The 27,584-nt window shown below is 41.7% G+C and overlaps 1 protein-coding gene across 1 annotated transcript in view; it reads right to left on the reverse strand.

The window, feature by feature from the left end:
* Window positions 1-334: 334 nt before the first annotated feature.
* The window catches only part of Fem-1 (protein fem-1 homolog B), a gene marked incomplete at its 3' end in the record, with an annotated part of 33,050 nt that continues 5,800 nt past the window's right edge, over window positions 335-27,584 (reverse strand). The window contains exons 3-13 of the mRNA XM_028300919.1: window positions 13,177-13,421; window positions 12,366-12,513; window positions 10,419-10,452; window positions 9,681-9,801; window positions 7,221-7,346; window positions 6,123-6,320; window positions 4,426-4,509; window positions 4,110-4,205; window positions 3,210-3,293; window positions 2,531-2,664; window positions 335-560 (exon numbers count right to left, since the gene is read on the reverse strand). Coding sequence (XP_028156720.1) covers window positions 335-560; window positions 2,531-2,664; window positions 3,210-3,293; window positions 4,110-4,205; window positions 4,426-4,509; window positions 6,123-6,320; window positions 7,221-7,346; window positions 9,681-9,801; window positions 10,419-10,452; window positions 12,366-12,513; window positions 13,177-13,421 — 1,496 coding nt within the window. The remainder of the gene's footprint in view (window positions 561-2,530; window positions 2,665-3,209; window positions 3,294-4,109; window positions 4,206-4,425; window positions 4,510-6,122; window positions 6,321-7,220; window positions 7,347-9,680; window positions 9,802-10,418; window positions 10,453-12,365; window positions 12,514-13,176; window positions 13,422-27,584) is intronic.

Genomic DNA, 27,584 nt, shown 5'->3' on the forward strand with positions numbered 1-27,584 from the left:
CTTCGGTAAAATGATGTGACTTGAGGTGCCAAACTGCGGAAAATGGAGGAGAAAATTCATGATTTAGCATGAATTACAATATTAACTACTTATTTACCTCTCAGTGTCTTGAGGCAACTTAAAAAAGTACATTCTGTGTTTTTATTATTATTTAGGCAGTTAAATACTGCACAGTATTTAGTGAACAATTTTCTTTATTTTCTTCCATCATACACAAGAATACGCGTGCGTGAGTCAATGTTCGCTCGTATGTGAGGCCTTGTCGAATAGTACTCTTGTAGGGGGCAATCGTGCGTGTTTTGTTTTCGATGTAAACTCGCGGAGATGAACAGGCCTGATAATATTTCGTAGACATTCGGTGATGCATAAAAGTTTTTGTACTGTTTAAAAAATAGTGTTGTATTGATACGGGTATGTATACAGTGGCAAACGTCAACATACATGGTATGAGCTGGTAGGATATGAGCGCGACGTGTAGCGCCGTCCGCCGCATGTCGTCGGACGCGTCAACGTCCAAGCCGCACTCTAGCAGTAGCCGGGTAGACCGCATACAAGGGAATCTGCGAACAAATCATTCCAGTTACAGATGGATATTGTTACTAGCGGCCGCCCGCGACTTCGTACGCGTAGACCCCGTTTTACCTCTTTAGAGGTGGAATTTTGTAAATCTCGCCGTTAAAACCATCCTTGGAGTTCAACGAACATTAAACAAAATAATTGGTAAAATTGGTCCAGGCGTTGTTGAGTTATGCGCTTACCAACACATTGTGATTCATTTTTATACTATAGAAGAAAGATTTATGGCTCACAAAACAAGTTACAGTCATATTTAGGCACCAATTACAATCTAAGCAGCAACTCTCAACGTGGGAGCAGAGAATGAATTAAAAATAAAGATATATAAAGGGCAATCCCCATCGCATCGGCACAGTATCGATCACCGACGTATGTAAACGAAACGGTGCTCGACTCTGAGGGCTATATTTCACCGGGACACCATGGCGGCGCAACCAGTCGCCGGTTACCAACAAAATGTATACAGCTCTATAAAGAGTTAATCACCTGGTGTCTGTTTGGTTGCGCAAAGCTAGAAGAAGAAGAAGAAGAAGAAGCTAGAGAGAAGGTATTTTTTAAAATACCTTTGCGAATATTACACTACATTTACAAGTGTACGTATAAGTATGGCAGTACATAAAGTGGACCGACGACATTATAAAGATAGCAGGAAGGCGCTGAACACAGGCCGCTACCAACCGGTCAACATGGAAATCTTTGGGGGAGGCCTATGTTCAGCAGTGGACGTCCTATGGCTGAGATGATGACGATGATGATGAAGTACTGCGTACAGAAAATTTTCTTCGCGAAGGTATTTAAAAAAATGTCTAGGCTCAATGCCGTCAACAATGTGGTGTAACTTAACTTGTCTCCGAGTCGAGCACCGTTTCGTTTGACATGCCTATGTCAGTGATCGGTACTGTGCCGACGCGATAGGGCTGACTGTTACACGAAGCTACTGTGTCGCCATCTAGCGCCACGCACGCATTTTTTTTCTTATTTCCATTGTGAATATTTTTTTAACAATGGTTGAAGAATACTAACGTAAAATTTGAAAAAATACCAGAGCTCAAATTTTCAGCGTGTCAATAAGTGCTAGCAAACTGTCAAATAATTGCACACGGTTCTGTTATGGTTGTGTCACGTCGCATCACGCATCTCTCTTTATCACAGTGTTGCTGCTAGTGACTTCTCGCTCGCTCAGTCCTTTGTTGCTCTATTCCGCTAGGTATAATAACTTCATGGGTAGTACTTACTGGCACACGTCGCTGGTATGGAAGTCGTCTACAGGCGTTCACCGGTCGGCTGCCAAGTGCAGCAGCGTTTGACCAGACCTTAGTTGAACGTGTGGTAGCCTAAATACGGCTTTAGAAGAAGCTGCTGTGTCGCCATCTAAAGCCTGGTCCGTGAGCACGTAGAATTTTGTCCAATGACCCCAAGCTACCCATCCTTATCGCTCGCGTGTAATTATGTTGCTGTCGCGCTCGTACACTCACTGCGGGCGCCCGTCGCACAGTCGCGACAGCAATATAATTACACGGGAGCGAGAAGGATGGGTAGCTTGGGGTCATTGGACAAAATTCTACGTGCTCACGGACCAGACTATAGCTCTTACTACTTGCTTGTGAATGCCTTGTGGATTAAGCATCTCAGGAGAGTACACCGTGCATGTTTTGTTTTCGATGTATACTCGCAGAGATGAACAGGCCTGTACCTCTAGCATGAACAACTTTCGTCTTCGAATCGTTTGCGTATTCGACAAAATTCGATACTCAACTTTCGATTAAACGATAACATGACCATTTTGATTCTCAAAATAAGTTTCGTGCAACCATTTCTCATACTAAGTTCACTTTACGACACGTTCACAAGGGCGCTGTTGTAGTTTTCGTAATAATTCTTTTGATGGCGATTCGAATACGCAAACGATTCGAACTCGAAAGTTTTTTGTGCTAGCCGTACTGGTAGTACTTACTGGCACACGTCGCTGGTATGGAAGTCGTCTACAGGCGTCCGCCTATCGGCTGCCAAGTGCAGTAGGGTTTGACCAGACCTTAGTCGCACGTGTCGCAGCCTGAACACTGCTCTTCTGATGGAGCATTTGGTTTCCTGTAATGATTTATAATGTGCTGGTTATTTAAGTTATTTAAGCTGGTCCAAATTAAAATTTAAAAAAATACTTTCTGGTTTTTGCTTCACATAATTTAATTAACCTTTGATATTATTAATGTTTTTCTTTTCAAAATACTGTAAAAGTATGAAAGGCAATATGAAATGTTTGAATTTAATTTATACGTAAAATAGCACGCAGCGTCCCGTACTAGTACGAAAGTGTGACAAGTGACGCCACGCTCAGCTACAGAATAAATTTTATATTTTGTTATTTCAAAATATTCAACTCACAAATACCCAATGTATCGTCAGAAGTTTAATTTCACAACTGGCGATTGTATCTATAGTACAGTAAGCGTCAAATACTTCGTCATACTCAAAGTGACCAAAAAGTTGATAGCAAAACCATATTCCATTACAGAGCATCATCCTATGATATAATAAGTTTCTTTAATCGATTTTCTACCTTAGACTAAAAGCATTTTCATTTCCCCAATGGATTTTATATTTTATACCTTCAGAATAAAGTTCAAATAACTTACTTCGCAATTCCCTTCGTTTTCCAGCAGTCTTGCAGCCACAGCGACTAGATACAGCGCTGTCCGCACGTTGCTCTCATACTCCTCCTGCAAAACCATCGTGGCGACCAAACTCTTCGCGTCACTACTTGGAATGAACTCGCCAGCGATTGGACTCTGTGCAACGGTGATAAAGCGCGGAATGGATTGACAGAATCCAATCGGAATAATTCATTTGCAAGCGTAAGCGATTTTTTGGTATGAACGAAATTTTGGTCGTGAAGTAAGATGAAGTAAAGTAAGAGTAAGTAAGTACAGTCGATTGAATTGTAACATAAATATTTTAAAATATCAGCAAAAGACGAACACAAGATACATTTTGTGAATTATTACAAAAGCTCAAATAAGAGTGTGATGAAGAAAAATACATATTATTATAAGAAATATAAATAAAACGGATTTTATTTTTTTTACGCGGCTGTACTGTTCTTTAGATTAAAACAAAATACAATTCCATTAAAACACGAATGGATGGAGAAGCTAGCACAATGATATTTTATGGCGCAGTTACACTGTGCGGGAAACTGACCGAGACGAAGCGCGAGCTCGCACACCGAAGTATGGGCAACGCATGTCGAAACTAATTGAAATGCGTGTTTACACTATTTATCTCGATCAATTTCCCGCAGTGTAATTGCGCCTAGTCGAGAACGATTAGGATTAAAACCTAGTCCATTCTATGTACAAATATTTTTGTTTTTTGGAACAGAATACGTTTGCTCAAAATACTTATTCACTGGAGTCTTAAAGGTCAATCATACTTGTTAATGGTACTCATTTAAAAAATTGATAATGTATGTGTGCAAATCAGTGTAGCGTGTAGCAGCAATGTTTTGCTTTACGACAATGTAGTTATTTACATACTACTAAAGGTTCTGGGTCGTGGTTTGGTAGTGGCTTCTCCCATAGTGTTTTTCCTCTTTGTAATTCCTCGGCACATGCTTCTAATACATAACAGACCTGTAAAATAGAAACAAGATCATTAAGAACTTATTTAATAATAAAAAAAGCATTTAATATTTTTTCATCATAATAGACACAAAAGTATAGCTACGACTTGAATGGGGATTTGTAGAAGAAAAGTTCACATTCCCCCTTTGATGGGGCGAGTTAACGGGGACAATGAAATAAACCCAAATACATAAGATTTTTTACTATGAAATATAGGAAGTTTTCTTACGTGTGTGAGCGGTAATTCTATTCCTATGTGAATCATCTGAGAGAACACTTGAGCGAATCTGAGCAAATCTTTCACCACGGATACCTGGAAAAACAAATAACATTTAGTTTAGCTTGTAATAAAGCCTGGTCCGTGAGCACGTAGAATTTTGTCCAATGACCCCAAGCTACCCATCCTTATCGCTCGCGCGTAATTATATTGCTGTCGCGACTGTGCGACGGGCGCCCGCGGTAAGTGTGCGAGCGCGACAGCAACATAATTACACGCGAGCGATAAGGATGGGTAGCTTGCGGTCATTGGACAAAATTCTACGTGCTCACGGACCAGGCTTTAGATAGAAATTATTATCAATGCAACGGGGGATTTTGTATTCGCATTCACCAGTTGACGGTATCGTATTTACACTTATCAAGTTGGCGCCAAGTAAAGTTCTGCAATCCATCTATGGCACCAAGCAGTGATTCCAAATAAAGAAGCCTCATCATCATCACAATCAGCCATAAGACAACCACTGCTAAAGATGGAAACTTATCTTCAGCAACCCATTGATTTCCAGATGGTAGCGGCTTGCATCCAGGGTCTTCCTGCTACTTTTATGAGGTCGTCTGTCCACCTTGTGCCTCCACTCCAGAACCTAGCAGGAAGACGACGAGGACAGGAGGGGGCACTGACCGCGTTGTGCTGCCGCAGCAGCAGCGCGTGGCGCCACAGCGCGAGGCAGCGAAAGCAGAGTACTCATCTAGCCGTGTAGTATGTAATGTATCAGATACTGTATCAAGTGAGTACATAGGCACGAGCCCGCTGCGAGCTGCTCGCGCGTGGTTCGCAGGGAGATCGCAGCGACCCGCCGAGTGGCGGTATCACTGCGAACAAAAAGGAGGTTCGCAGTAGGATTCAGGAGCTCGCAGCCAGATACGCGATGACCGTGGACGAGCCGTACTCACTTGAAGGTTGGTTACGTTACATGCTACGTTACGTGCTACATGGCAGGTGAGTACCCTGCCGAACTACTGACTACTGACCGCGTTGTGCTGCCGCAGCAGCAGCGCGTGGCGCCACAGCGCGAGGCAGCGGTCGAAGCGCGCCTCGTCGGCGAACACGGCGCCGCGGAACACGACGGGGTGCGGCAGGGGGCGAGGGAGCCGCGTGCTACTGACCGCGTTGTGCTGCCGCAGCAGCAGCGCGTGGCGCCACAGCGCGAGGCAGCGGTCGAAGCGCGCCTCGTCGGCGAACACGGCGCCGCGGAACACGACGGGGTGCGGCAGGGGGCGAGGGAGCCGCGTGCTACTGACCGCGTTGTGCTGCCGCAGCAGCAGCGCGTGGCGCCACAGCGCGAGGCAGCGGTCGAAGCGCGCCTCGTCGGCGAACACGGCGCCGCGGAACACGACGGGGTGCGGCAGGGGGCGAGGGAGCCGCGTGCTACTGACCGCGTTGTGCTGCCGCAGCAGCAGCGCGTGGCGCCACAGCGCGAGGCAGCGGTCGAAGCGCGCCTCGTCGGCGAACACGGCGCCGCGGAACACGACGGGGTGCGGCAGGGGGCGAGGGAGCCGCGTGCTACTGACCGCGTTGTGCTGCCGCAGCAGCAGCGCGTGGCGCCACAGCGCGAGGCAGCGGTCGAAGCGCGCCTCGTCGGCGAACACGGCGCCGCGGAACACGACGGGGTGCGGCAGGGGGCGAGGGAGCCGCGTGCTACTGACCGCGTTGTGCTGCCGCAGCAGCAGCGCGTGGCGCCACAGCGCGAGGCAGCGGTCGAAGCGCGCCTCGTCGGCGAACACGGCGCCGCGGAACACGACGGGGTGCGGCAGGTCGGGGCAGCCGCGCCCCAGCACGCGCTCGCGCACCGTCAGCCCCTCCATGTGCAGGCCGTGCGCGTTGCCGTGGAGGCGCTCCACTTCCTAAAAAGAAAGAAAGAAAGAAACATTTATTGCCATGGACATCACAAAAGACAAAAGAGGTAAAAAAAAAAGCAAATAAGACAGAGGTGACATAAAACATACAATGAATGAGCAAGTCAACTAAGCAGTGCCACCCTGTCGCACATCGATGCCCATCGCAATGGGACCCCACTCAGCATATGCCGTGGCCCCCGGTGAGGGAGGCCACGACACTGGTTTTCAGTGTGCCCCATGCCGATTTAAACCAAAAACCACCACCAGCACCAAAAACATTAGTTTGGAACGATATACAAGCGTCTAGAACAGGCTTTCCCAAACTATGGGTCGCAACCCAGTGATGGGTCGCGACTCCGCGAGCGAACATTAAGTGGGCCCTGCCTGTAGAACGACACTCCACCCTACGGATCCAACCACTGGGCAGCGGACGAAATTTCCTGTAGGTGGGTCCCGAGTTTGGAAAATTGTATTAGATGAGTCGTAGCCCAGACAACTTTGTTAACCACAGATCTAGAAACTTCCAGAACCCACTAGAAGTCTTAAAAAGACGTAAACTGAAATGACTACGCAAAACAGGGCTAAAGCTGCGTTTCCACCAGAGATGTGCGAGGATGCGTGGCGAAGGATGTATTTGTAAAGAACCAATAGAATCACTTCAATTACCGAGGCGAGGTAATGAAGCGATTCTATTGGTTTTCTCTGATGGAAAGGCAGCCTTAAAATTAACATCAATGAGTTTGACTGGGAAGCTCAACCTGTCAGTAAACATTATATCTCTCAGGATCTCAGCTATGTAATGTCACCTAATAGTTCTGATAACATATCATATGAAGTCTTAAAATGGATTTAGGGAGAGGGAGACACATTGATTAATCAAATCAAAATCACTCAGGTGATGTTTACCTCAAGTGTAGTGCTCTCTTTCCAATTATCGTAAGCAGGTATAGGATCGGCCGGTTTCTTCAATAGCAGTCCATATCGTGTGTCGTAACGCATCGCCATCGCTCTGTGCAAGTATTGGTACGCCATCTGAAGAACGTAAATGTTACTAAATTATTGTATGAACAGTTTGAACAGCACAATATGCCCTTTGGTTTTGTTATAACCAAAGAGTACCAAAAGGGTTGTGGTAGGCTACTGAACGTGTCGTCATAACTGCCACAAGCTAGCGAAATGTTGGGCATCAACTATTTACTTTTTTTTTAATTTTGTATTTTAATTTTATTTTATCTCCTTTGTTTTTTGTGTGATGTCTCATGTTTGTTAATAATTTTATGCGAGTATTCCAGCTCTCTCCAAAAATGGTCAGCGCAGAATAACATCGTCATGTTCTGGGTCTTATTTACTACTCCAGCCAGAGCATGACACATGCTGAGCGGTGGCCAATTTTGGTTCCAACTACTTGTGTCTACTTGCTTTTTGTTATCTGTGTGTTATATTTTAAGTTAGAACCAAATAAATGTTTTTCTTTCTTTCTTTCAGTACTCCTCTTCTTTTCTTCGCGCTATCCCAAGACAGACAAAATAAAGTTTAAGTAACAACGGACATTCCTTGTCATAAAGGTTAGCTTCAGAAGAAGCTATATCATATCACGTGTTATTTTATCATCTCACGGTTTTTGTCTTCTGTCTACCAACACTTCCGAGTCCGCTACTACTGCTGCTAAAGCCTGGTCCGTGAGCACGTAGAATTTTGACCAATGACCCCTAGCTACCCATCCTTATCGCTCGCGCGTAATTATATCGCTGTCGCGACTGTGTGACTGGCAACCGCAGTGAGTGTGCGAGCGCTATAGCAATATAATGAGGGCTATCGTTTTTATACTTAACAGTTGGCACCTCTAGCGATTGACAGGACCTTACTCTACAGTGGCGCCATCTTGATGAGTGCAAATATGATAGTCCTCCTACCACTTTAGCGCTCACAAGTTGGCGCCACTGTCTTCGCTACTAGCAAGTGACAGGACCTTACTCTACAGTGGCGCTAACTGGTGAGCGCTAAAACGATAGCCCTCATTACGCGCGAGCGATAAGGATGGGTAGCTTGGGGTCATTGGACAAAATTCTACGTGCTCACGGGCCAGACTATAGAACAATACGCACCCGGAGGCAGTAGTACTCCTTGTCATTGGCGAAAGAGGCGCCGAGCAGCTCGAGCGCTTCTATGGCCTGCGCGCGCGAGACTTCAGGCCGCGCCGCCAATAGCTCCAACACCGACGCCCGGTAGAAGCTGTCTTTTACTTCTTGTAAGGCCTCAGCCTCGAGTTTAGCGGGCAGCGGCGCGGGAGCGGCGGCGGCGCGGGAGCGGCAGGATCTTATGCGTAAAATCAAATAGACCGGTTCTCGAAAACAGCGGCGCGGGAGCGGGCAACGAGCGGGCAGCGCACTCCTTCTTTTGCCCACAATAAATCAAGCGTTAGGAATAAATTTGAATCGAAATAAAATTGTCGCCGTTGTTCAGACATTTCGTCTATATACGAGGGCGGCACTGAAAATTTCGGGAATCAAGGAAGTGAAACAACATTACTATTTAAAAATGTATTTATTGCTTTTTAAAGTATTCTCCGCGAAATTTGACACATTTTTCCATACACGAAACCAATCATTGAAGCAACCATTGCATTCGGAAGTTTGGGTCTCCAAAATGGCCGTTTTGTAGGCTTCCACAGCTTCTTCAGGTGATGAAAATCTCTGACCACGCAATTTATTCTTTATTTAAGGGAAAGTATAGAAATCATTAGGGCTTAGGTCGAGGCTGTACGGCGGATGGACTAATAATTCTATGTTTTCTTGCTCTAAAAACTCCTTTGTTCAGTGCGCGGTGTGAGAACTCGCATTGTCGTGATGGAGGATGATGCGGCGGTTGCAGTTCTCTTTACGGAGTTCAGAAACGACCTGTGGCAAACAAATGCTAGCATACTAATCTGCATTAACCGTTCTTTGTCCCCCAAGAGGAATAGTCGCAACATGGCCGGTTTTGGAGACAAACGTGGCCACCATTTTTTTTNCGCGGGAGCGGGCAACGAGCGGGCAGCGCACTCCTTCTTTTGCCCACAATAAATCAAGCGTTAGGAATAAATTTGAATCGAAATAAAATTGTCGCCGTTGTTCAGACATTTCGTTTGCGAATAAAAACAAATATCTTGACAACACAACCCCGAACACAACACTTCGCCGCTAAAGCGCCGCGCGAGCTACCCGCTTGTTTCGAGAAAGAACGGGTCTGCGTTGCCCGCCCCGCTCTCGCGCCGCCGCCGCTCCCGCGCCGCTGCGTGCTAAATTCGAGGCTGAGGCCTTACGCGTCGTGGTCTGTCTCCTGTCTTCATCACTATCGCATCCGCTTCTGCTGTTGAACAATACGCACCCGGAGGCAGTAGTACTCCTTGTCGTTGGCGAAAGAGGCGCCGAGCAGCTCGAGCGCTTCTATGGCCTGCGCGCGCGAGACTTCAGGCCGCGCCGCCAGTAGCTCCACCACCGACGCCCGGTAGAAGCTGTCTTTTACTTCTTGTAAGGCCTCAGCCTCGAGTTTAGCGGGCAGCGGCGCGGGAGCGGCGGCGGCGCGGGAGCGGCAGGATCTTATGCGTAAAATCAAATATACCGGTTCTCGAAAACAGCGGCGCGGGAGCGGGCAACGAGCGGGCAGCGCACTCCTTCTTTTGCCCACAATAAATCAAGCGTTAGGAATAAATTTGAATCGAAATAAAATTGTCGCCGTTGTTCAGACATTTCGTTTGCGAATAAAAACAAATATCTTGACAACACAACCCCGAACACAACACTTCGCCGCTAAAGCGCCGCGCGAGCTACCCGCTTGTTTCGAGAAAGAACGGGTCTGCGTTGCCCGCCCCGCTCTCGCGCCGCCGCCGCTCCCGCGCCGCTGCGTGCTAAATTCGAGGCTGAGGCCTTACGCGTCGTGGTCTGTCTCCTGTCTTCATCACTATCGCATCCGCTTCTGCTGTTGAACAATACGCACCCGGAGGCAGTAGTACTCCTTGTCGTTGGCGAAAGAGGCGCCGAGCAGCTCGAGCGCTTCTATGGCCTGCGCGCGCGAGACTTCAGGCCGCGCCGCCAGTAGCTCCACCACCGACGCCCGGGAGAAGCTGCGCGCTCGGCGGCGCACTGTAGCGGGGTCATGCCTGCAACAAATGATAATCGAGTTAATCAAAATTCTACTATTATTGATATGATTAAATGTTTGTATGTTTTTTTGTGTGCATGGAACGGTTCGGAACAAACTGCATTGAATCTATATTGCATGTTGTGTCAGCCTATAATTGTTGTTGCATTGTAACTTTGTTCATAATTGTTATTTTTAAGTGTACATGTTGTAATGTAACAATGTTGGTAGACCTAATAAATAAATAAATAAATGCATACAGATATAATAGTACATAAACAAAGCACGCAAAGAAAAGTGCCTTAGATGTGTCTAAGCGACTTTTCACACTTCTGAGGTGGAATTGTGTAAACAATCGTTATTATTCTGTCAAACGCTTTGTTTAACTGACTTTATCGTACGTTATGAACTGTCAAATGATTACGATTGCTTTACACAATTCTACCTCTGGTTGGGGTGATTTGAATACTCGACGAACTGTCTGGCCACGTCAACGTCACGTGTGTCCCATGTTGTCCCTTCTGACAACGAAGGATACTAAATATTGAAGGACCCCAAGCAAGTATTTTTCGTTACATTAAAGTTATTTTTTCCCCAATGATGGGCCCAAACTAGTCACACGTAGCTTTTGGACTAAACTTGTGACCCTTAGCTTTGGCAGGACACTAATGCCTGTTTTCACCATCAATCCCTAATTTTTAAGTCGCCCCTATAGCAGGNTAGAAGCTGTCTTTTACTTCTTGTAACGCGTCGTGGTCTGTCTCCTGTCTATCACCACTTTCGCTTCTGCTGTTGAACAATACGCACCCGGAGGCAGTAGTACTCCTTGTCATTGGCGAAAGAGGCGCCGAGTAGCTTCTATGGCCTGCGCGCACGAGACTTCAGGCCGCGCCAGTAGCTCCACCACCGACGCCCGGTAGAAGCTGTCTTTTACTTCTTGTAACGCGTCGTGGTCTGTCTCTGTCTTCATCACTATCGCGTCCGCTACTGCTGCTAAGGCCCGGTCCGTGAGCACGTAGAATTTTGTCCAATGACCCCTAGCTACCCATCCCTATCGCTCGCGCGTAATTATATTGCTGTCGCGATTGTGCAACTGGCACCCGCAGTGAGTGTGCGAGCGCGATAGCAACATAATTACGCGCGAGCAATAAGGATGGGTAGCTTGGGGTCATTGGACAAAATTCTACGTGCTCACGGACCAGACTATAGAACAAAACGCACCCGGAGGCAGTAGTACTCCTTGTCGTTGGCGAAAGAGGCGCCGAGCAGCTCGAGCGCTTCTATGGCCTGCGCGCGCGAGACTTCAGGCCGCGCCGCCAGTAGCTCCACCACCGACGCCCGGTAGAAGCTGTCTTTTACTTCTTGTAAGGCCTCAGCCTCGAGTTTAGCGGGCAGCGGCGCGGGAGCGGCGGCGGCGCGGGAGCGGCAGGATCTTATGCGTAAAATCAAATATACCGGTTCTCGAAAACAGCGGCGNGGCACCATCACATCATTTTACCGAAGTCAGCCCTATAGCTTCGGCGCAGTACCGATCACTGACGTTTGTCAACAAAACTTCTGACAAACTTGCTTGACTCTTGAGACAAGCTAAATTACACCATATTTTTAATGACATTGAGCATACATTTTTTTAAATACCTTCGCGAAGTAAAACTTCTGTACGTAGTACTTATTATTATTCTGTGGTTGAAGTCTTGAGCTAACAAATCCGCGTTATTGCGAGTTCGCTGATAGAGTTAATTATTAGGTTTCCAAAAATTTACAATGTCACAACTCTCCTCGGTCTACAAGATGGCAGTTTGTCTCTAAGACGAAAATATTCAATGCCTATAGTAAGACTTAATATGAATTGTGTTTTCATAGGGGTCACTTAAAAATTAGGGATTTATGGTGAAAACGGGCATAAGTATAAAGTAGGAATAGAACACGCACCGCTCTCGTTGGTAAGTATCCTAGCCTGGCGGTCGAGTAGCGCGCATACAACCGCCGCGTGACCGCACTCAGCCGCGAAGTGGAGAGCCGTCGCGCCGCATAGTGCCCGCTCGTCCACCCGCGCGCCACTCTCGAGGAGAAACTGAACCTGCCATGCGATTATTAGTGATGAGTATTTTGGATAGATTAAAGCCCGGTCTGTGAGCACGTAGAATTTTGTCCAATGACCCCAAGCTACCCATCTTTATCGCTCGCGTGTAACGCGTGCACTATATTGCTGTCGCGACTGTGCGACGGGCACCCGCAGTGAGTGTGCGAGCGCGAAACAACATAATTACGCGATAAGGATGGGTAGCTTGGGGTTATTGGACAAATTTACGTGCTCGTAGACCAGACTATAAGCTCTTAACAATAAAACACCATGGAGTGGATTTTAAAGTCGTCTAATCATAAGAGACCAAAACCTCTACATGTCTAGGTCTTCTCTCCAATCTCCTGTCTGTAGTTTGCACGAACTTTATAGTCCTATGTAGTCTTAGCAAATAGACTTTAGTCATCGGAAGATTTGCTAAATTTACTGCGCGGGTGATAACCTCATAGGAATTAATCATGGACGCGCCAGAACACGAGTGTTAGTATAGTACTTGTTCACCTTATGTATGCGCCACGCTAGGTTAGGTCTTTCAAGAATATAGAATACCATTTAAGCAGCACTGCTGATTGAGAAGACTGTATACATAGTGCCTGCAATCCAAACACAGTTGGTGTGCAACTTGCGTGTGATCATATTGTGTATGAGCGTGCCACTTACCACATCCAGATGGCCTTTATAACTTGCTATCATGAGGCACGTATTATTGTATTTGTTCGCCTTGTGTATATCGGCGCCATGCCGCACGAGGTATTTCACGATGTCGAGGCGTCCGTCGAAGCACGCAGCACGAAGCGGCGTGCTCAGCGTTTTGGTCGCGTGGTTTACATTTGCACCAGCGCGCACTAGTCGCTTCACTATGCCTAAGTGCCCGGCGCCGGCTGCGCACCATAAAGCTGTGGCTCCTGGGGACAATAAAATAATATTTATTGTGTGTGACAAGGTTGTCAAATAAAACGGGTTCACTAATCCCCGTCAAAGGGGGATTGTGAACTTTTCTTCCACAAATACTCATTTAATGAATGGAATTCATCAAAAGCTTTTCTTCCACAAATCCTCGTTCAGTGTTAAAAGAGAATCCCCATCGACTCGCCCCATCAAAGGGGGATTGTGAACTTTTCTTCCACAAATCTCCATTCAATGCTAATAGTAAGTCCCCATCGACTTGCCCCAAGAATGGGGGATTATTTGCTAAACGGTGAATTTAAAGAACATAGAATCTCGCGGTAGCGGAAGACTTCTTTTGACTTTTGAAATATTTACGCCATGACACATTGAATAAACTAGCAGAGTGAGAAAGTATAGTGGGTGTGCCTCCTCATGAGAGAAAACCACATTTAAATTTAATTTTATGCGTCATTTAACAACTGTGTGTTGCAAATAGTTGTTGTGACTATTTCACAATGATTGCTAATGGTGGAATTAAAAATAAGACATAATTATCAAGTATAGAAGAGATGATTCGTGAAATGCTGTTCAGAATAAATAATGTGTGACTGCGCTTGAGTGGGACTTACTTAAAACTACTATAATATTGTCGACTACACATTTGACGATACTCATCACTTCAGTTATTAGCTCTTCCTTCACTCACTATCGACTAAGGACAGATTTTTAAATCGTCGGATAACTTTTAACTGAGGAATAAGACAGTTTCAGTATGGGAATTAGAACGATACAACAGACGTGAACAAATAAATAGAAGTAGGCGAAAAAACAAGACAGAACGAAATGTTCAAACTAATTTGCCAGCAGGATACGTTTACCACCATAATAATTTGTATACAACTGCAGTAGAATTCCCTAATAGATCGTTCGCATACAATCGATTGCGTTTCAACTATGTAAGTACAAAAGTTTTCAGGCAAAAGGACACCACTATTTTAGAAATAATACCATTTTCTTGATGCATTTTTAAGTTTATCTCTCTGCGACTACAGTTGTGTAACTGGCGTACGAAATTCGCTTTTATTATGTCAAAGCCACGTTTTTATCTTTTATCAGGACCGTAGTAAATAATAAATAAATATTCCCCGAATAATTAGATAAGAGATAAGTAAATACAAAAAATGTTATCACCAAACCGTATCTCGAAACATGTGTAATGATATTGACATTTAATTTTGTCGTTAGCGATTATTTTAATCATTCACAGATAAATACTCGTAATCATTTATTAGAATGTAAATCAGCGCATACGTCACACATAAAATTGATGCGTCAACGTCTAATTTATCCAAACTATGTGCGTTCATAGTGTCATTCCCGTGAAACGAAGATGAAACGTAACTCAAGCGCAATGTAATCAATTACCTCTCCTCATTTAAACTACGATAAATACGTCCGAAACGCGACAAGAACGCCTGCACCGCATCTAGTCACAGTCCAAAGCCAAATTAGTTATAATATAATCGCTGTAAATCATAAGGAAGGAAACAAAGACTTTGGATTCTCGCCAAAAACGCCCCATTGAAACGTTACCGGTCAATTTTCAGTTCCTTTGTATGTAGGAGAGCTTTCTCTCTAAATATAGAGCATGAAAACGACAACGTGCAAAAAAATAAGTCAACGCACTTGTTTTTGTTATTGAATATCTGGAACGGGCGACTTTTCTTTCGCTCCTGTGTTTGAAGGCGAAGGCAGGGGCGTAATAAGGGCTGTGTAGGGGCCCCACTCTGGGCCTTGGAGCCCGATGTAAAGGATACTCCAAACTCCAATGCAAGAATTACTGTTTTATTTTTCCATAAATCTCAAAACAACATGTATTTTAATTTAGTGGAAGCTTTCAGGGTTGCAACCAAAAAATAACTTATTTTCCTAATAAGTAGTTTTCATCGTTCTTTATTTACATCTGGGGCCGTCTGGACCTAACTACGGATCTGGCAAGCGGCATTGAGGGTTCCGTGAATCGGTGCACTTGACATTGAGTCAGAGAGCAGAAATAACAGGAGTGGAACTGACAGGCAATCCCCTCTAGCAATGTAAGTAGACCAGTGGTTCACTCAGTTTATAAAAACTAGTTGCAGCGCCACCAATGACATATTCCAAATGTCACTATTGAAGAGTAACGTGCTGCGATAAAAATGGTNGCGAGGGCTATCTGTAACAGTTCGTTCATAGATTTACATAGAAGTCTACGCCAGTGTTGAGAGCTTATCTCTCTATACAAACGTGAATAAAGTTATTTATTTTAGCCGAATATAATACATGTAATATTAAGTTATAGTAGATATAAGATTTTAGTACTATAAGAAGTTAAATAATTTACATAAAATGAAACTATGTAAATTCGAAGCTTTGAGCTTGGTTTACATAGGTACATATTAATTCAATAGGTGTTAACACGGGTTCACTGCCACTAAAGAAATACTTAGGAAAACCAATGCCGTCCTTTGAGTCAGTATAAAGCGTTTCAGGCCTAAGAGCCCATTCAATAAATAAAACCTCTGCTAAGACTCACACCCGGCTTTTAGCAACCGCTCACGTATCGAGCGGGATGTAAAGACGTTTTGCCAGAATTCCCGTTATCCCACAAGAACTGGTAATTCGATTGCGTTTGCTTGAAAATAGATTTCTCGGAGGCCACAAAACTAAACTACGGATGGAATGGGGGATGGACGTGACCACCTGAGGGTCTGGGGGGAAATAATTTCCCAGGTAATGACTCGGCAACGGCGGATGTGTAATGTTGTTATTACTGTAATGGAGGGATGAAACCTCTATTGTTCTAAGGCGATTTTCCACTGACTTGTTTCTTCCTGGGAAAGAAAACATGTCAGGTGGTGTATAGAAAAGTTTCGCCTGTTGATATTTGCTCCCATTATCGTCCTATGATAGGTTTGAACCCAAGTCGGTTTCAATGTTTTATTCTTTAGTTTTTATGAGTAAGTTTAAACTAGAAATGTCATAATGTGATTGTATTAATCAAGAATCAAGTTAAGAGCCTAGGAATCAATTCCTGCCTAATCTTGAAGATAGTTCCTTTACTACCAAGCAACATTAGTATGCAAAATATTGACGAGACATGTTATTATACACCTCAAGCAGTTCCATCAAAACATTCTCGTAGCTCGCTCACCTCTGACACGAGTATGTCTCATATCGCCCACGCCGCAATCGGCGGATCACCTGTCGGCTTTGAGAAATTCATTTTATTTGAATTCCGTCGCGCGAGCGCGCGTGCATGAGCGCACGCGTCGCGACCTACTCTAGTGACTCGAAGATTGCAAACAGAGCAAATATGTACATTGTATTGTTGACTGTGTCGATACGCATTTTATGGAGAAATTATTAAAACTTTACTCTAATGCCTGAGATATTAAAAAGATAAAAATTACTTAGCTTAAGATTTCGAACCACACTACCTGCCACAAGTACCCAACCACACTACCCGCGTCCACCGACTATATTTACGCACGTCAACGTAAACATTGTGGTATCTTACGTAGTTGCGATAAGAGCGATTTTACAACGAAAATGAATAGTCTGATGTTTATATGCTGTCGTCTGTACAAGCAAATGCAAGAAACACCGGAGCCCTCCCACAATTTCCATGCAGCACAGATGCAATACTTAGTTAGTGCCAACACCGACATGCAAAAAACCTCGACGCGTTTCACTGCTCCACGCGGCACCCTCAGGAGTTGATGTTGTCGCCTCGGCTGCGTTCCGACGACTGACGGAAATCTAAAGCTAAGTAATCTTATCTTTTTAATATCTAATAATGGATTTTCGCAAAGTAACGCCTGATACTATTAATGATGCCTGAGACTTCAATACCTACTGATTTTAAAATAATACATCGTTACATTTTGCATAAATTGTAATTGTTACTGACAAAATAACTACATTTAAATTCACTTCTCGGTACACGGAGATGTTATTTAGAAGCGTTAGTAGGACTATCTATATTTGGAGCCTACCAATATATTCGAATATGAAAAAATCTAAACCGCGTAAGATAGATGAAGGGGGTAAAACGGGATCCACGCGTACGAAGTCGCGGGCGGCCACTAGTATTCGAATAAAATACAAAGATAAACCAAAACATCAACAGTACCTACAACTTTTGCTTCCTAAGAGGCCCCTAACTAGCAGACTCTTGGGAAAATAAGTTACGTTGACATGCTCTGAAGAAGTAGTACAATTTAAAATTAAATTACTGACCCGTATCCAAAACCAATTAAAGTTATAGGAAGTAATTCCTTAAACAACAAATAATTTAATTAAAATCAAAGCATGGTATCCGCGTACCATTTACCATTTTTAAGAAGGTAAGTACATAATATTTCAATAGAAACGGTTAGACGGCCAGTAGAATTGTGAACTTTAGGTTTATTATTTCTCAAATTAAGCCAATATACGAGTGATAAGTAGGTTAATAATATTTGTGTAATTTTCTTTAACAAGTTAAAGTTACAATCGACCGTCTGAAACATTAAAAATATTAATAAAATCTCAATGGACGCTTAGCATTATTTTATGAAGCCAGCTGTATCAACACAGCTTCAATCACAAAATCCTAAGATGAAAACACGGTATCCGAGCTGAATAGAAATAAAGATATAACGGTCGGGGCTCATTCTCAAACAATCCAGTATAAAAGCCGGAGTATGGAATCCGAGAACAAAGCTGTACAGGTTGCCTAGGTTGTAAATGAGTGTCCGTTATAACAGCCGATACGACTTTAAATATTTACGTTATTTATAGTTTCTGAAAGACAATTTGTCCTAGTTTTAAAGCTTTTCAATCAGCATCAGCTTAATGCAGCCACCATATTGGTCATATAATGTGATTATTGATTAATGATGAAATAGAAAATAGAAATTTGTTATAATAAAGTTGTGAATAAATGTGACATCAAAACCCTTAGCGCAAATTTGGCTAAATTGAAAGTGAAAAAGTGGCTTCTGAAAATTAATTATGCGGAAACTGAATCACTAGTGAGTACAGTTATCTGATACTGGCATAGGATACATACAAAACACACTCACGCACACACACACACACACACACACACACACACACACACACACCACTACCACCACCACCACCACCATTATGCGCCATTGTTGTTATGTATTTTTTCCTTACTTTTACTGTAACATAACCTGTTATCATAATATAAGTCAAATCTTAAACTCAAGTCCCCAAGATACAGGATTACCTAGTTTGGGGACTACTAGTAAGCTGTATATTGTAATCTTTGGTAATAAAGGTTTTATTATTTATTATTTATTTATTTATTTATAAATAGAAATATTTATTTGTCTTTGAATAGGGTGTACAGAAGGTCGAAAATAACAAAATATGATCACCTATCCAGCCATCAACAATAGCATGCAAATATATCGAAGAAATATTGATATTACATATAATCATTACGGTATTACTTTTTGCTGATTATTTCCTATAGCTTAAAAATTCTTGGAGAGAGTAGAATAATCGCGCGACAAGCCACTTTTGCAATGTGGTCTTAAACTGATTAAAGGACAGTTCTTTAATATCTTGAGGAAGTTTATTATAGATTTGGACACACATGCAGAAACAGTTTTTTTGAATACGAGTACTTTTTGGGATGAACTCAAGGACTAGTCTGAAATAACTCTGAACCCACACGATAAAAGAAGAAGGAAGAAAGCGTCGTCACTGAAGTTTTTTTTAGGGGATAGGAGGAAAACTATCAAACGGATCACTTGAAAGAATACCTAAGTCAATAGTAAATTAAAAAATATGTAAAAAAAAACAAACACTATCCATAAATGCATTATAACTCGTATTATGAAGTTTGCTACGAAGTTATTAACCATGAAGTTTGTTGCGTTTGTACAAGAAAAATCGTCAATCGGCGAACCATGGACACAGTGCGAGAAACTCGATACAGTACGTGCAGTTGGCAAATGCCGGGACCGCGGCGATATAGCCGTCTCTTTCTTATGCGGAATTGCTTCTGCCATTTCGAATTCTACAACACTTCCAACTTTTCCGAAGTGGGATATAAAATTATAACCTTTCATAGGTAGTGGGAACTGGAAAGGTCGACCTAGGATGAGATTGCGAAAGAAATGTGAACATTTTAAGCTTCAATATTTGGAATTATATCTGAAGTTATAAAAATATACATGCCTATTTACTTATCCATCTACTTTAGTACAGTTATTTAATTTTTAGCGTTAAGAGTTGCATCTCAAACTAATTAGAAAATTATAAGCTAACTAAGCTCAATTGGAAGAGCAGTCGCCCGGCAAACGGAAGGTCGTGGGTTCAATTCCCCGCCCTAGGCAGTTCAATTTTTTCAAATTATTTATAATTTTCAAATTACTTTAGTATAATTCTGCGACTTATGCCCGATTTGACCAAACTTTTATCCGAGAATAACTCCTGGTATTACGTATAACTGACACATTGACATAAGTTTCAGAATGGGAAATAAGTCAAAACTAACGATTTATTCTGAGATTAATATTTACTCTTGTTTGGTTGAATCTTATAAACTAAACTAAACTAAGTAACAAAAATAGAACGAGTACTTATATGAGGCATATTATTTACACAAAGAGATAGGTAGCAGGTAAACATTATTTTGTTCCATTGGGTATTATCTTCATCTTAGAATTCATTGTAACGTTTTGTAAACAGATATTACTCTGCCGGCTCCCAAAAAGGGCGAAAATGAACTCGAAAGGAATAAACTCCTCATTTCAGATGCGCTGTTTTCGAAAACATTAATTCTTCGCTTATCCCGCATTATTTTTCCTCCGTAATCGTTAACTTTTTCGCAAACACGGGTAAATTATTCGCGAAATTAAGCGTCCGAGAGTCCAAATGTAAGAGAGGATTTTAAGAGGACGAAGTGGCACATATTTTGACTTGTTTACGAATTTATTTATTCTAAGATATTTACCAACTGCATTGATAACGCTAACTTGCGATAAATCAGTAATTTTGAGTATCTATTCGTGTATCAAACTATATGTTCATAATACGGCCTGAGTATCGTCCATACACAACAACATTATCATAAAACCATTTTTAAATAAAGTGGAAATAAAAGCCTTTTGTTATTTGAATAAAGCTTGATTCAAATCTGTTTTCTCAACGTGTTTAATAGTCTCATCCAGCTGAAGGCACCGGTTAGATGGTATCAGGCGAAGAATGGCCGCGACTCAGGTGGTATCGTCGGATCTGCGTCCACTTGTGTGCGAATGTGAACAGTGCCAAAAGACGTGTTACAGATTAGCTAGTTTTCCCCGGTAGGTATAATATTTTTGGCAGACTAAGACTGGGTTGCACCATCTTACTTTAACTTTGACAATCGCCAAAAATCTGACACAATCCATACAAAAAACGCCGGTTATCGTTATAGATACGGTCAAAGTTAGGTGGTTCAACTCAGCCTAAGATAAACTGTTAACGCTTTTTCCTTGCTTTATTGGTAAAAGAGACTCTAAACACTTATCGTTATTTCTTTCGGTTTGGCCGATCAAGCGATTTATCTTTGACGGTAACATACGGTTGGCGGATCAATAAAAATATTGTTATCCGCAATCCGTTTTCCTAAATAGTCCCAACCTACGTTGGTATTAATCATAAATATTGTAATTATGTTTAAAACAAGTAGGTAAAGAAAACGTGATTTGTTTGAAAACAAGGACTATTTTAGAGCTCTTTCAAATTAGACATTTTGAGACGGATGTTTGTCGTCCGTTTGCTGACTAAATATTGTATCACAACTGCGTTAGAATAAAAATGACAATCCTGTCCTGCTCAAAACGCCTAATTTAAAAGAGTCCGCCCTTAAAGGCTATATGTGATGAGATTGTCTACTTGTATACTTTTATTCACAATATCATCACAAAATATAACAGAAGGTAAACTCATGTAGGTATGTACCTCGCTTTGCATACCTCTCTCGCTCGCACGCTCGGCTAGGGTTGTCTTGTCATGTGTTGCGTTTATTTCGATAAGATAGAAAAATGTTACTCTTAATACTATGCAAGAAAGACAATAACAAATATCCACGTATACTTATTTATATTTAGTACGTTATTATAGTAATAGTTTGCAAACAAATACACAAGAAGGAAGTAGTATTTAGTTGAGTGACACTATTATCCAACTAATATTATAAATGCCAAAGTTTGGATGTCTGGATGTTTGTTGCTCTTTCACGCAAAAACTACTGAACGGATTTTGATGTAACTTTACAGTATTATTGTTTATAACCCTGAATAACATATAGGCTATAATTTATGACGATCTGTGACAAACTAAATTTCACGCGGGTGAAGCCGCGGGCAAAAGCTAGTTATCCAATAATTCCTAAAACCTCTCTAAAACAATTTGATATTCCTAATAATTGAGTTGGCTTTCAATTTCAATTGAAATTCAAATAAATAACTTACCTCCCCGAATCAACTGGTAATTTAAAAAATTAAAATTCGGTATTTAATGATCAGTTTAAGCAACCAAATACCGAACAATTATAATACGACTTTTTCTGTTCACTCATTTTCGTCAATTTCGCAAAACAAAATAATATCACAGGCGGTTGACCGGCGCGTGACTCAAGCGAACCACAGTGAACGTGTGGCGAACGTCTGTCGCGCCACGTCGCGCTCGCATTCGTCCAAGACAGTCTTGCTAGAGCGGTGTCTATGTGTGCGTGGCTCGAGCGCGTTTAGTATGGAGTTTGTCTTCTGTTATATTTTGTGATATCATTCCTGTAGCTACCTGTAACTTTACATATCCCGCCCTACGATAAGAATTGAATTCGCTTTGTAAGTCTAGGGTGGATGTTATCGTACCATTAGGGCGTTTGTCTCGCTCGATAAAATGTGAGAATCGATTGCAATGTTCAGTGGAAACTTATTTGGATATTAGTATAAAAAAAGGAATAAAAAAAACATGCATTAGTAAAAATAGACTTTTACTTCTACTGACAGTTTTCTATTTTACTAAAGAAAGAGCATAAGAATTTTATTTGCCTTTGAAAAATTAAAGACGCGTAGATGAAGAATGATGACAAAAAAATTAGCAGATTGTAGACACATGATTAACAAACAAACTTAATCCTAATCCACGATAAGATTCCACCCTATGTGGGTTTTTATTTGATTTAACATATTAACGTTCATGTTTTCGTGAATCGCTCTCCGTTTCAGAGAATATTATTTCGAACTAATTAATGGAAATTACTGACTGTGGTTAATTAAAATGTATCGTAAATTACTGAAAATATCGCTGTATTTTGAGATATAATTAACCACATTAAAATTCAGTTGAGAAATTTAATGCCAAAAATAAAATAAGGAGGTAGTTAAAGATGAAATAAATAGTTACTTCATCTGTAAATACGTGAAAAACATAACTTTGCTAGCATACAATCGGGTAAAAAGTATAGCGATTTGGCACTTATCTAAGGTGACGTCTAATAATGGCTTCGTGTCACAAGTCTTCAAGATTGAAGGCCCACGTCGAGATATCCGATAGCGGGTAGTCGGAAAACAGCGAGGAAGACACTTCCATTCTCATTTCCAGCACAAAATAGGTAACTGAAATGTAACAACGCCTGCAACTCATGCGAGTTAAAATAGTAGATAGCACTTTATTATGAGATCACTATTTACGATACGCAATGTGTTTCCAAGCAACGTAAATACTTACCTATCTTTGAATTCGACTTCTTATTCCGTAAAAAATAAAAATACCTATACATGTTCGTTTTATGAGTACCTATTCCGCTGAATCCGTAAAAATATCGCTCAATTCACTTAAAACCGTAATCTAATTGAGGATCACATTGAAAAGTTCTTTTAACATTGAATGGGTCCCAGACCGAGGCCGCCTTAGCCTGAAACACAAAATATAAAAGCTCCGAGCTTATTCGCGCGATGTAATCGAGGGATGTCGCTGTATGGAGATATATTATATACCCTAAGTGATTTCGCAAAGCGCCCCTGAGATAAATCCGAGATCTCATTAAAGAGTTTTGCGGAGTTAGGCCGATATACGACTCACGCTCGCTAGTTTCAGTGGTGAACTATTGGGGACAACATTGTCATTGGTAAGGAATCGAAAAGATTACTTGCTTTTCTTTTTATATAACCGTATGAATATAATAATTTCACCTAACTAACCTTTCGAGTTTTAACTATCTTTTCTTTTTATTTAATTGTGTTTGGTTTGTTTGGGCTTATTAAACGATGTACTTCAGAGAAGAGATCACAGTTTTAACTCAGCTGGACAGATTTCTATCAATCTTAATAAACTTTACATTATTATCATAAGCGAAATAAAATAAATCACAACAGTATTGAAATAAACTGGATTTAGTGTAGATATTTTGTATGTATAAAAGATATTTTGTATGTATAAACTAATACAACGCGCAACTTGAAAAGATTACGCGGTTATGTAGGTAGGAACAAACATAATTTTATTGTAAATTTTACTACGCCGTATCATCATTCAGGTAAGGCACAATTGTTCTGCGGACAAGATATCTTACTGAAGTATTTGCAATAAGATTGGGCAGTGAATCTTGTAAAATGTGTAGGTAATAAATTGAGCGATCCGCCCTCCCATAAAAGAGGAGGTAAGCCCCTTTTAGTGCCCGCTGCGGTTGCAGCGTATACCTACAGTACGTAGCTCGATAAGGCCGGATTGATCCGGTCTTCGGGGACTTTTACAGCTTTTACTGCCTTAAGATATCCTACATCTAATGTTATGAAGTTATAGGACATCGTTACGGTCTCGTACATTATCCGCATTAGGAGTGTACGTCATAAATTATGCTTGCTACGCTTGATTTATGCACATTCAATGAAAACAATAGTGAATCAACAAAAATAATAGTGTGAAAATTCTGCAATAGTTTTGTAAAGACTGATAAGTATATATAAAACACACCAGATGCTCGTAAAACTGCTTATATGCTTTGATACGAGTGCATGGCTGCAGCTTGGTCTCGACGAAACTAGCTATCTCCCCTACTTTGTCTTAGAGCTTTCCAGATCAATTAGTAGGTACCTACAGTGTAAAATGACTAAAATAAGCGAAGCACAGAAATGAATTTTGACATACATTAAAGTTGATGTTTCCCAAACATGTACTAGGTGGTAAAAACAAATTAAAATCCTGTAAGTATGATGAGTACACAAGTCTACAATAACATAGGTAGTACACTAAGCTGAAAATAAACACGTAAAAAAACATTAATAATAAATAATCGAGAAAACATTTAAAGGTTCACTTCCACTACTTTTTCAGAACGTTTAGTTATTTGATCTACAAATCAAGTAGCCAAGTAGGATAGTCAAAATGATATTACCTACCTATCTACTTGTTCTTAATTAAGCACTTGAACAGAGCGGACTGTTTGCAAGTGGCTCCCGTAATTTTTTCGGTTTAATTGAGTTTAAAAGCTGTTTTTTGTGCAAAAACTGTTTCTACCATGACATTAATAGTGTATCTGTGCAAAATCCCTAAATAGTGACATTCTGTGTATCGTATCTGCATAATAATAAAACAAATATCACAATCAATCACGTAAAATCGCCGTTGAACTTAGTCAGTGCAAAGTGTATCATCGCAACGCGTAAGCGCCAGCCGCTGCACGGCGCTTAGGACGTTCTTCTCGCGAACTCACTCGACGGCACGGACTCACTAGTGTGCGAACATTTTTCGTTGGTGAATTATCGGGATTGTTTACCTACATCTACGATTTAAAATAGTGAGCTACTGGACGACGCGGCGACGCAGTCAGTAGCACCAATCTGTACTGTCCTTGTTTCTTTGATTACACAATAAGAAAATGTCCTCAAAACAGATGAATTGCGCTGGATGTTTGAATGTCATAAAAGGCAAACAGTTCCTTAAGTGTGCTAAGTGCACCAATACTTATGATCTTATATGCGCTGGTGTAAGTGAAAGGCGTTTCAATAGCTTTTACGGTGCAGGAAGCGAACGCAAGCAAAACTGGACTTGCCCTGAATGCGTTACTAAGAAACCAAAGAGTGATAAAACTAATACGCCCGTACGCACAAATCCCACGCATGATGATTCCTCCCCCGATACGAAGTGTGATGACTCTGCCCAAGACAACGTAACTACCAGAGGAGACCGTAATAAATATGACTGCTCTAGCAGTGACCTCACAAGCATCATAAGACGTGAAATAAAAGCTGCTATTCGAGCTGAAATGGCCCCCATTAATGAAAAATTACACGAACTGCAAAACTCTGTTCAATACATAAGCAACCAGTATGATGAGCTAATTAAGTCCACAAGTGCAATCATGATCGACTATAAAAATATGCAAACAGAATGTGAGCAACTCCGCTCGACCGTTTCTATCATGTCGGAGCGGGTTGATCAACTCGAGCAATACATGCGTAACAACAATCTGGAGATTCAGGGAGTCCCGGAGCACAAAAATGAAAACATCGTATCCATAGTCAGTAAAATCGCCGAAGTTGTTTCTCTAAAGTTACAAGATACAGATGTATTAAACTGCACAAGGGTTGCCCGCAAAAACAAGGAAAGTAAGACCCCCCGAGCCATAGTCGTCCAACTCAGAAGTACTCGATGTCGTGATGAGTTTTACTCGGCGGTCTCGCGATACAACAGATCACATCCCAAGAACAAACTCGGATCATCACTGCTGAACTTTAGTGGGCCTACCGTTCCCATCTACGTTGCGGAGCATCTGTCCCCGGCTAACAAATCGCTGCATGCTGCCGCTCGAGCCAAAGCCAAGGAGTTGGCGTATAAATTCGTGTGGGTGCGCGGTGGACGTATATTCATGCGGAAGAATGAAACATCGTCTTTCATTCATGTCAAGTGTCAAAATATGCTAGACTCTTTGAATTAATGTTTACCTTACTTTTTTTTTTTTTTACCTCACTGTTTACGCACCAATACATGTAACTTTGTTTTATTTTTTATGATGGATAAACTGTCGGTATTTTATCAAAACATCAGAGGTACCAAATCTAAAACCACTGAAATAGCTAATTCAATATTAATAAACAATTATGATATAATATGTCTGTGTGAGACATGGCTCAATGAATCCGTGGATTCTTCCGAACTGTTTGATGAGAGGTATATTGTCTACCGTAAGGACCGCTCAGTTGAATTTACTTTAAACTATAGCAAAATAAACCTGTTGAAACAGAAACCTGGCAAAAAATACAGATTTCATAAAACTAACTTTCTCGCATGTAATTCAGATCTTAGTGAAATAGATTGGGATCAGTACGCTGACTTGGGGTGTGACAACTTCGTACAGGTGTTTTACAACCACGTTTGGGAAATAATAGAAAAACATACTCCAATATCTAATTCGCAAAATTCGTGGCCCACGTGGTTCTCCCGTGGATTGATTAAAATATTAAAAGAGAAAAATAAATACCACAAAAAGTTCAAAAAATACAACAATCCACGCGATTTCGACGCATTTACTGTACTACGATCTAGAGCTAAAAATGAACTCGATAGGTGCTATAAAACTTATTTGGAAAGAACTGAAGAGAGCATTAAGTGNGTACTACGATCTAGAGCTAAAAATGAACTCGATAGGTGCTATAAAACTTATTTGGAAAGAATTAAATTAATACCTACGTATTCTGTGATTTATGAAATTATTAATTTATAATGGTTTAAAAGACGCTTACTCGTTCGTCACAGGGTTGTATACAACCTACCTTTAAGGTTGTATACAACCCTGTGAGGAACGAGTAGACGTACAGGCGACAAACAATGGAACCTCAACAATAGGGGTACCTTAAAGGACGTAGCACACTTATTAACTCGGAAAGGGATCGTAACCGTATCAGCTCGAGGCGGTCAGTATTCTTTGTATGAAATATGAAATTTCGCACGGTAACAGCGATTGACAGCGCGCGAAAGGCGATACGTTGTTGATCCCTTTCCGAGTTGATAAGTCTGCTATGACCGTCACTAAGGAACCCTAAAAGTATGCCCACTAATGCAATGAATTAGTCACATTTGTAAATATCAACGTAACGAGTAGATTTCCATTCGATCCTGAGCAAAATATTTGA

This window comes from Ostrinia furnacalis, unplaced genomic scaffold (genome assembly GCF_004193835.3).
Source record: "Ostrinia furnacalis isolate ACB-3 unplaced genomic scaffold, ASM419383v2 OfSCF0822, whole genome shotgun sequence".
In the NCBI taxonomy this organism is placed as follows: Eukaryota; Metazoa; Arthropoda; class Insecta; order Lepidoptera; family Crambidae; genus Ostrinia; species Ostrinia furnacalis.